This window comes from Lygodium microphyllum, chromosome 13, assembly GCF_053477565.2.
Source record: "Lygodium microphyllum isolate KBCC chromosome 13, Lygodium_microphyllum_v1.1.10, whole genome shotgun sequence".
In the NCBI taxonomy this organism is placed as follows: domain Eukaryota; kingdom Viridiplantae; phylum Streptophyta; class Polypodiopsida; order Schizaeales; family Lygodiaceae; genus Lygodium; species Lygodium microphyllum.
In genome coordinates this window covers 95,757,869-95,769,251 of record NC_141147.1, presented here as the reverse complement: position 1 = coordinate 95,769,251, position 11,383 = coordinate 95,757,869, and the positions used below count along the sequence as shown (strand labels likewise).

The window sequence follows — 11,383 nt, the reverse complement described above, 5'->3', positions numbered from 1 at the left end:
ATACATGAAGATAGGGATTGAATATCTAGACTTTAAGGCTATCTATATTCATTTTGAAGTTGAAGGTGCTTCCAAACTTGAAACATATTCTATCCATTAGTCATTCATGGTGGAGGAAAAGCTTACAAAAAGTATTCTCTCTCTCTCTCTCTCTCTCTCTCTCTCTCTCTCTCTCTCTCTCTCTCTCTCTCTCTCTCTCTCTCTCTCTCTCTCTCTCTCTCTACTATGTGTGCATCTCTCCTTCTATCTTACGCAATTTTGTGTCTTTCTCCTTTTGATTTTGCAAAGGGTTTGTTGTATGTGGGATGGATACACCAAGAATCTTTTGGGTTGAATATAGCTATTGCTTAAACAATGGTAATTTAAGTTAAAAGATAATTCTTGACCATTTTCCTTCCCATGCTTACATGCACATGCAAATTTTCTCCTCATAAATGATAGCTTATCTAGAACACATCATTCATCCCTATATACCTAAATATTACCTGCAATCAATGATTATTCAGTGAATTGATACCTTGGTGATGCCTCATGGTTCTATAGGTATGATGGACCTTATGGTTAAAAACTTTAATAGATCAATATATTCAAACAGATCCATGGTATCAATTGTAAATGCACATTTGGAGCTTGAAGTCCTTTGAGATTCTCTATAATTATTACATGGGATCTGCAAAATCATATTGTGTGTGTGTGTGGATGTGCACGCGCGCACGCACACACCATATTCTCTCTCTCTCTCTCTCTCTCTCTCTCTCTCTCTCTCTCTCTCTCTCTCTCTCTCTCTCTCTCTCTCTCTCTCTCTCTCTCTCTCTCTCTCTCTCTCTCTCTCTCTCTCTCATTCATCAACATTACCATGTGTGCACCCCTCCCTTTGTCTTTGACAATCTTGAAGTATCTCCTTTGGGATATTTTTGCAAAGGGATTACATGGATTGCATGTGTGTAGATTGAGTACATTTCTCTCTTAGTGCCTTTGTGTTTGACTTTTTTGGGGCTTCTCTTTATTCCACCTATTTGAGATTTGGGGGTCAAGAATGAGCATTGTTTTATACACATTGCACAAACCAATCTACATCAATGCATAGATAAGTTTGGAAGCAACTTTACCTAGCAAAAATCAAATCCATCCAATCCTCCATGTTTGGGTTAATGCCTTCATTGGAATGTGTTTCAATGCATTGTTGTGCCTTGCTTTACCTCGCTTTATTCTTGAGATAAGACATATTCACACACTTGCTTGCTTTAATACCCATAGGGAGCACAAATCCCCTCCAAGCATTAGCTAGTCAAGAGTAGAAGTAAGAATCATGCTAGCATTTTTCCTATGTGCAAACATGATAGCTTGCAAAGCAATTGAATAGTGAGGCATTATCCATAGGGCTCTCCTCGTTGATGCTAGTGAGGAGGAGGACCAACCAAGTCTTTGAGTCAAGCTTTACATGAGCATACCATGTGCACATGTGTCCAACCAAGTGATGCACTCACTGAGACTTGAACCCACAATCTCACAATTATGAATTGAAGTGTGAATAACTTGGCAATCACCTTCGGAATGTGCCTTGGTCTAGCTTTTCCACATAGAAATGGGAAAATAGTCATGGCCACTAAATTAGGAATCAAGCTCAATAGTTTGAATCTTGTATGATTTGGTAATCTTCATTGCAAAAGGATGAAAATGATAGGAAGGTTGTCAAACAAAAGTTAAGATAGATCCCTTGGAGGAAACCTTGAAGCTTTCAATTGCATTTTATATGGTAGCGATTGTTACACTATACTTGATGGAGTAGGACATTAAATAATTCAATGGCCATGAGAGCAAGCATGGGGCAAGGGATGCAAAGGGTGAAAGAGACAAACCACGTATAACGGAACCAGCCTAAACTCAATGGGTTGATGCCTTGAATTGCAAAGGTATAACGGACCACATAGTTGATAACTTCAATGGATAATGCCTTGGAGTATGAATTGTAAATATACACATAAGGGAGTTGGAAACCTTCGAGATTCCGTGCAATTGTTAAGTGGGATCCACAAAATCATTAAAGAAGGATTGTTAGCTAGCATCAAAGTGATGAATAGATGAATAGACTATAGTATGGGTGACTCAAAGGGGGGGTTTGGGGGGGGGGGGGTAGTAGCAAAGTGATGTATAAACTATAGTATGGGTGAGTCGTGACTCGTGACTCAAAGGGGGGGTTGTAGGCCACTTGGAAAAGGAGGCGGCTGAAGGGAAGGACTCGAGTCTCAAGGAGCCAAGGAGAGCTGAATATGTATGTATTATGACTCATGAGAGAGAGAGACAGAGAGGGGCAGGCACAGCTCTCGATTTGTGCCCCATCAATGGCTCGAGATCGGTAGCAGACACTCTCACAGTGTCACACTCCTTGTGCTTTGCCACAAGCCACAAAAGAAAACCTCCAAAAGTCACCGCCAGGCATGAACAGCTCGCTTTCCTAACAAACAAAAGCCTGCTGATCTCTCTCTCTCTCTCTCTCTCTCTCTTCGTGCTTCACACGCTACTAGGTCCCCCTCTCTAGCAGCTTGCTCCCCCCCCCCCTTTCCATCCAGAGAATCTGCTTTCTCTTCCCTTTCTGCCAGTCTTTCTGCTTCAGCCTCTGCTTCTTCTTCTTCTCCTTCTCTCCTCCCCCCCTCCCACTTCCCTTCTTTCCTTCATTTCTACTCTTCCTGCATGTTCCAGCTTCTAACGCACTAATACATAACACCCTTCCAGACTTTTCAGTACTCTCCCCTGACTCGACGCCCGGCCATATCAGTCACTATCATGAAGAATATTGAAATCCTTCGCCATATCCATATGATCTACTCCAAGGATCAATTGCAGCCATAATTTAAGCGCCATTAATTTACTGGTTTGCAGCTGATCGGTAGCCATGGCCGGCGCAGAAGCTGTGGACAGGTGCTCCAGCTTACCCGCGACGGCCGCTACTGCGCCAGCTAAATTATCTACCAGCGATCCGATTGATGACACATCGCAGCTGCTGCTGAAGCAGAACGGAGCATCAATCTTGAGCTCGACCAATCCCAAGAACATCTCGTCGTCAGCTCACAATCTACCGGTGTCTAAAGATGCGATGATGGAGGCCACGTTAATGAAAGGCGGACGGGGCGCGGAGTCCTTCAGCTCAGAGGCGATGCTGAATAGCGGCACGGATGGTAATCATATTGCGAATGATGCATCCAAGAAGGGCTTGATGAAGAAGCTAACCTCGCTGCTGTCCACCAAGAGGAAGACCTCGACTGCAAAGGCGACCAATAAGTCGAGGAAAGCTGATCAATCAGTGTTAGCTGATCATCATAGCAGCAACAACAGCTCGAAAGGGGCTGATCTAGAGCTTCTTCTAGCTCAGGCAGAGGCGACATTGGGGGACTTGCTTGTTGCAAAATCAGCTGCCAATTCCTTCTCTAAAGATGCTCCCAATCGCACCTCTAAAGAGGCTCCCAGTTGCGCCGCTAAGGATGAACCTAATTCCGCCACATCTATCGAAGCGCCGGCCCGGCATGCCCCTAACTCTATCTGCAGAGAAGCTCCCAGTTCCATCTCTAGAGATACCACCTTCAAAGACCCCTCTCTCTCAGCCAGGAATGCCTCACAAGATGCCCCTAATTCGATCGCTAGGGAGGCTTCCAATTCAATCTCTAAAGATAGCCGGACTCCCAGCAGTAGCAGCTTACCTAGCAGTTCTGTGGGCATGCTTTATTCATCAAGTCATCTCTTGCGCGGGGCAAAGAGGCACAGCTTCAGCCGCATCTGGCAGCACCTGGGAGGTCGGGTCTTCTGCGGCGCCTCTGCCGCAGCAGCAGCCATGGAAGACATGGGGCTTGCCCCGCTCGCTCGCAACGAGGGGCCTCTCTACTTCGCCGGCGGCGACGACGCCGACCAGGCAGTCGACGAGGCCTATTGGCAGTCTCTCGCGGATGCGATGCTGAGCGAGTCCCGGAAACTGCACGCGTCGGCCATGGAGGCCTTGGAGGAGGAGACGGGGAGCATGGACGGTGCAGGCAGCGAAGGGGATCGATCAGACGATCAGGCGCTGGCCGGAGCTGCAAGCCGCGGCGGTGATATATTTGATCATCATCAGATGTCACGGCCGGACGTCGTGGTGCAGCAGCTGCAGCAGAAGGCGACGGAGATAAGGGAGGAAGGTGCGGCCGCAGGAGCTATGGCGGGGTCCTTCGACAGCAGCAGCTCGCAACAGTATGCGCCTGTGAACGTGCGACGGTTCTTGAGCAGTGCCAGCTCGCGGCTCAACACGACGCTGGAGGAGTCGCCGCAGCTGCTGCACAGCTACGGGAGCAAGCTGCTGCGCCCGGCGCCCGTCGTCGTCGACCCGCCGGCGCCACCAATATCGTCGCACTCGTCCTCGCTATCGTCGCACGCCTCGACGGCGACGGCGACGGCGACGACGCCCGCCAAGCCCCGCAGCCGAAGCAGCGGCGCCGTCGACGACCTGGCGAGCGCCGTGGTGGCGGCCGTCTCGAGGCCACTCCAGAAGCTCCTCTCGCAGGCGCGCGTGGAGACGTGGTCCGCACCCTCGTCCGCAGCAGACGCGGCGGCTGCCTGGGGTGCTGCCACGTCAGCAGCAGCGACCGCTGCGCCAGCGAGCTGCCCCGCCATCGCCGCCACGCCAGCAGGCTGCCCTACCACGTCGGTGAGCCCCGCCATCTCCGCCACGCAGGCCGCTCCCGCCCCGCCGCCCGACACCACGTCGGCGCTCGCGTCCACGTCAGCCGCTAACCGCGTCTCTCTCCTGGCCCTCCTCTACGAGGAGAAACACGTCGATCACCTTCCCTCACCCACACCAGAGGCTAGCCAGTACTCAGCCACGCAGCGGGACGGAGCTGACCATGATCCTGCCGCAGCTGGTGCAGCCCCAGCCGCCATGGCCGACAGCTCCTCCTGTAGCTCTGTCCGAAAGGACCTCAGCCACAGGTCCGCCTCCTTCGCCAGCCACGACGGCCACGACCCCTTGCTCTGCTGCGTCTGCCTCGTCGGCCGGAAAGGCGCCGCCTTCATCCCCTGCGGCCATACCTTCTGCAGAAGCTGCACCAAGCAGCTGTTCGCAGAGCGGGGCGCCTGCCCCCTCTGCAACAATCTCATCGTCCAAGTTCTCGACATCTTCTAATGTCGCACCCGTCGATCATTGTTGGCCTCTTCTTCTGTCGTCAAATTTGTATCACCATATCTCTTCCTAAATTTCCAACCGTAGGTAGAAAATGCAAACCTCGGTTGCACCCTTGCAACCACGTCCACCCAGCTGGCTTTGATCCTAACACCTAAAAAAATTATCATTCTTGAATAATGGCTTATTCCGAAAACATTTGAGTGGCATTTTCCCTTTCATCGAGAAAAATACAAGGGTCCTAGTGAAAATTGCATGGCTCATGCTAACCATTGTTGTGAGGGCATGTTTTTAAAAGCTTGAGGAAATAAAGAAGCTTTCCCTTACTCTAATAGAAGCTAGCTCTCTCTCTCTCTCTCTCTCTCTCTCTCATATTATCCCCTTGCATTACCCTATGCTTCTTTTTCTTAGATGTGGATATCCATACGTTTATTGGTATTTGACTATACATGGGTGGAGATTCTTACATTTGTTGCATTCTCATTTACCCACTTGAGAGGGCTACCACTTTTGTAGAATGAAAGTTATCAAACCTGAAAGTTGAGATAGTGGCGTCAAAGAGTCTAAATTACTTACTTTTTCTTTCGTAGAAGCATTAGTGGCAATGAAGATTAAATAATTTACAAAAATGAGTTGATTGTAGCATGTTACAGTTGTCAAGTTTAATCCACACGGTGCATATGTAGGTCGAAGGCTCAAAGATCAAGAGGAGGTAGCCTGAATAATATCTTGGATATGTTTTAAGTATCCTCTCAAAATATAACACAAATAGCTTGCTTTGGTATTGTTTAATAAGATGGACTAACATTCTGTGTGCGAAGTAGCTTCATGCTATCGTGAAGCGACAAGCAAACGACAACTTCACTCAACAATCCATTTCTCGTCTTTTTCCTCTCTGTTTCTTCTCTCTCTCTCTCTCTCTCTCTCTCTGTGTCTTTTATTCTAGTTCATTTTCTCTCATTTCTATATTCTCTCTCTCCATTAAACTTAAAACTAAAAGTAATTTATAAAATTTGTAATATAGAACACCAGATATACATACAATTTCTTTTATGCATCAATCTTATAAAATTTCATCTATACACAAAGTTGGTACCAATTGGACATCACAAAGTTTGAAGTTTAAATCGAGCCTCACTCACACACACACACACACACACACACACTCTCTCTCTCTCTCTCTCTCTCTCTCTCTCAAGGGTTGCCCGTTTGTTTATCCTCTCGGTGCAAGGAGTCATCCACATACACGACACCGCTCACTTCATCCTCTACACACAACTTGTCCCCCATAGCGTTACCATCCACACTCTCAACCCCACTCACTTCATCCTTGACACCCAACTCAACTCTCTCTCTCTCTGTCTACCTCTTCCTCTTGCTTTCTTCTTCTTCTTCTTCTTCTTCTTCTTCTTCTTCTTCTTCTTCTTCTCTCTCCATCTATCTATCTATCTATCTATTCATTTTCTTTCTCTTCTCACCCATCTCTCTCTCTCTCTCTCTCTCTCTCTCTCTCTGTGTGTGTGTGTGTGTCTCATTTCCTCTCACTTCTCTTTTGCCTCCTCTCCCTCTCTTATCTTTTTTCTCCCTCTCTCTCTTCCCGTTTTTTTCTTTGATATCTTTTCCCTCTCTCTCTCTCTCTCTCTCTCTCTCTCTCTCTCTCTCCCCCCTCCTCCCCCTCCCCCCTCTTTTTTTCTTCTCTCTCCTACTTTTTTCTTTTCTCTTTGTTATTTCTCTCTCTTGCTCTCTCTTTATTTTTACATGTCTCCCCAAATCTCTCTCTCTCTCTCTCCAAAAATTTTAAAATTTTTTATCCTCACCTCCTCTCTCTTTCATATTTTATTGTTCCTCTCTCTTTCCTTGTTTCTCTCTCTCCTCTTTTTTCTTTTATTATTATTCTTCTTGTTCTCCTTCTCCTATCTCTCTCTCTCTTTGGGAGTAAAGATGCTTATGTCTAACTGCTCGTGTATTCATTACCTACATACATGTATACTATAGGTGGCATGTACTCATCTCTTACTTCCATTCACAGGCTTCTACTCAAGGCTTCCTCCCTTCAGTTGGTATTAGAGCTAAGATCGAGGAGGCTTTTCTTAAATTTTTCTTGAGCCTGTGAATACCTATAGTAGTTCACATTCTTAGGAGCCATGGCTCTTTCCACTCCAGGTGAGCATTGACCTTCATTGCTTCAAGGCTTGTTTGTGCCTACTCTAGGACCTTCTTTAGGTTGCTTGGGCTTTGTCTAAGGCTCCATCAAGGGCAGCAAGTATAGTAGTAAGTACAATGACAACAATGTGATTTGCACCTACTGATGCTGCCCCACTCTTGGTCAGTTCACCTCCTCCTCAATTTCCTAATCAACCTTGGCAATCTAGGCAATCATTGTGGCCACTCCCTTGGTATTGGTCTTGTGGTTTTGAGCACTATTTGAGCTTCATACTCTCTACTATTTGTTTTATACAGCAAAGCAGCAAACCTACTATCATATAAGTTTGAGAGGGTCTACTTCAGTGGTTGGACCTTGTATATGTGCTTATTGATGTCCGTATGCATATGCATTGATGTTGATATAATTGGCAAATTTCTTGAGGTGCTAATGGTTGGATTTGAGCTTGCATTGGGTCAATTTTAGGAGAAATTTCACTATTGTAATATAATGGACATCAAGCTTTTATCAAGGAAAACTAAATGGCTACTGCTCTTGGATGTCATTTGGGTGCTTCATATCAAAGTATTGATCCTTAGCATTGGTCTACGCACTTGAATATGCTATTGAAAGCTTTTGAGCTTGGTGACATTTATCATGGTTGTGGTTGCATACCTTGGTCATTTTAGTGGCTTACACAGTTATAGGCTTGAAGAATTTGTTGGATTTTATGGTCCTGACTTATGCTTCATGTATCTTGGATACTCCAATGTCATGTACTTGATGTTTTTAATCTCGCATTGCGCATTTGGCATTCAATTTTATTCTAGTGGGAGTTAGTTGCGCTACTTGGATACATTTTTGGGTTTATGTAGTTGAGCTTACTTCAATGAGAGTGTGTGACTTAGTTGAGTTATGGTCATGCTTTACAGATGCTATTTGGATATAGTTATTCCTAGTGGGCTGATTTGATCTATGCTTTGAGCCTCGCACCTACCTCTGTTAGTTTGTTACTAGTGATGCGTACACCTCATATGGCCATGTATTGAGCTTCCGTTACACTTGCTTAGTCAGTCATGTATCTGACCACTCTCTTTCGTTATCTTGAGACCGACTATATGCATGATAGTTATGCCTATTGGATGTATCTCTCTTTGACACATTGAGTTTGCTTGATACCAAGTGATTGCTAGTAGTTTGTACATATCCCACTTCTTGTAGGATATATCTGGAGAAGTTTATAGATTGGATTTTATCAGTGATTGCTTATACCTAGCTTTCGATTTTACAACTTTTTGTTGGGGGTAAAGGCATTTGTGCCTAACCACTTGTGTATGAGTTATATTGACAGTACTACTTGCACACTAGTACACTATATAGGTAGCGAGCACCCATCACTGGCATTTCATTCTTTATTTCTTCAATGACATTTGAATAAAGGGAAGGCCAATCACACATTGTGATTGTTGTTGGAGTTCCCACATTTTGTGTCTCTCTCTTTCTTGCTCTTGCTCCTTCGAACATAGCTCTTGCTTCTGATCGCATGCTTCCACTTCCTTCAGAGCTCACCTCCCTTCAACTGGTATCAGAGCCATCTTCTCGCAAGCTCGGCTTCTTGCATTTGAAGGTTTCTTCATTGGCAGCCATATCTTCTCATTCGAAGGTATGCTTTTAATACTTTTTGTCTTCTGGGCTACTTTCAGTTGCATTGGGCCTCTTCCAGGCCTTCCTTGGCAACCCTTGGTTTTTGCCTTGCTCCCCATTCGCCTTAGCATGCTTGTAATATCCCCAGAATAGGCTACATAATCTGCTCTTGTTCTTGGCATGATCTTCCTAGATTAGTTTGACTACTACTCCAGTCTCGAAATGGTTCCTAGAACTCTTCGCAACCTTGATGATCATTGATAACACCTCCCAACACTTGTATTCGACATTGGGAATCAATCAGTTTTAAGCTCAGAAGTTTATAAAGGCTTGGAAGATATGATGGGATTGATAGATAATGGACCAATATAGGTTATTGGTGCCTATGTTGGTAAAAGAGTGGATTTGCCAACTTCTTTTACTGGTGGGCCAAGGCACATGTATTAGTTGCATCAAGATGCCATGGCTATAGTGTGGAGTAAGGGAAAACTAGATCTCTTTATAACGATGACATGTAATCCAAATGGTCAGAGATAACTAATGCCTTGGTGCCTAGACAGACTACTTAGGATCATCTTGATTTGACCACTCGGGTTTTTCATAAAAAACATGTTGATATGATGCATACATTGCTGAAAATGATTTTTTTTGGAAATGTCATAGGCTATGTTAGTGTGATTGAGTTTCTAAAGCGAGGGTTGCCACATTCTCATACTTTGCTAATTTTGGAGCACCCTTTTAAACCTCTGAAGTATGCCATTATGATAGGTTTGTTTGTGTTGAGTTTCTTGATAAAGCAAGGTTTTCATCTTTGTTTGGAACTATCTCAAAGTGCAATGTCCATGGTCCTTGCGGTGCGGTGAATCCCAAGAGCACTTGCATGTGTGATGGTCAATGCAGTAAAAATTTCCTCGGAGGTTTGTGTATGTGACAATTGTTGATAGCTCTGGCTATCCTATTTATAGAAGACAGGATGATGGAAACACAGTCGCGATAAAGGGTAATACTATTAATAATCAATGGATTGTTCCATACAATCCTTAAGGAAGAAATGCAATGCACATATAAATGTTGAGGTCTGCTCAACAATGGTAGCTATTAAGTATTTGTATAAGTATATATATAAGGGACATGATCATGCAACCATTAAGTTTTCTATTGGAAGCTTAGGGTTGAATGGTATGAGCATCCGTGAAGTGGACGATATCGAGAGTTATTTAAATGCACAATATCTTTCTGCTTCAAAAGCGTATTGGCAAATTTATGACTATGCATTGCACAATGAGAAGCCTAATATATAGCGGTTGTAGGTGCACTCACCTAGTGAGAATTATGTAGTGTTTCGAGATACAAAAAATATATCAGATGTTATGAAAAATGAAGATGTTAAGAAACCACTCTTATAGAGTGGTAATGTTAACCCCAACACGAAGAAAACAAAAGGGAATAAAAAAAGACGCAGGACAAAGGCAGAAAAAAGGTATCCCGACAGAAGAAAGAAGAGGAGAATCACTGAATAGGTCTTTGGGGGGGAGAGTCCCTTAGGAAGAGTGGTCAGGCAAGCCACCTTATGCTCATTTGCGAGTGTTTAGCTACGAGGCTTTTGTGCACATATGGAAAAAAGAACGTAGCAAACTAGAACCAAAGTCATGTAAATGCATATTCCTAGGATACAATGATGAGGGTGAGATGGGGTATAGACTTTGGGATCCCGAGAAATGAAAGATAGTACGTAGCAATGACGTCAAATTCCATGAAGATCGCATGCATAAGCAGCCTGAGAAGACTGAGGAAGTCAAGAGGGTTGTTTTCAGGGATGATGTACCTTTTAGACAGCTATTTGTGTCCAATGGACATCAGTGTATATATGCTATAAATACTCCTAAAAATGTAAGAAATTTTGTTGAAAATGATGAGAAAGGTATTGCCCATGATACACCTTAGTTTTGGCCTGAAAACATGCAGTTAGGATAGCCTGAATTGTCAGGACAACATGCTCGAATTTCAGGACAGCAAACTGTACATGCAGAATTGCAGGCCCGTATTTCAGGATAGCAACCTGTAAATGCAAATTTGCAGGCCTAGCAGGCAGAAAATGCTGAGCCTTCACTCCGTAGGTCAACTCAACCATCGAGACCACCTAGCAAGTTTGTTCTTGGTGCACAATATATTGCAAATTATGTCATGTTGACGAATTGTGGTGAATTGTCATGCTTTAAGGAAGCAATGACTAGACCAAACATCAAGAAGTGCTTCAAGGCCATGCTGTCAGAGATGGAATCACTTGATAAGAATGGTACTTGGGACTTGGTGCAGCTGCCAAAAAGGTAGAAAACTCTTCCATGCAAGTGGGTTTACAAGATCAAGGTCACTTCTAGTTCTTTGCCAAAGTACAAAGCATAGTTGGTTGCAAAGGGGTATAAGTAGGAACATGGAATTGACTTTGATGAGAA

At 44.5% G+C, this 11,383-nt stretch overlaps 1 protein-coding gene across 1 annotated transcript; it reads left to right on the top strand.

Annotated features, from left to right (window-relative positions):
* The first annotated feature begins 2,189 nt into the window (after positions 1-2,189).
* Positions 2,190-5,649, top strand: LOC148026928 (uncharacterized). Its single transcript, XM_087691458.1, has one exon. It carries the CDS (start codon positions 2,894-2,896, stop codon positions 5,144-5,146), a length of 2,253 nt encoding a protein of 750 aa, XP_087547584.1. The 5' UTR covers positions 2,190-2,893; the 3' UTR covers positions 5,147-5,649.
* The last annotated feature ends 5,734 nt before the right edge of the window (positions 5,650-11,383 follow it).

Coding starts and splice junctions, on each gene's coding strand:
- LOC148026928 (XM_087691458.1), top strand. CDS start 2,894: ATGGCCGGCGCAGAAGCTGTGGACAGGTGCTCCAGCTTACCCGCGACG.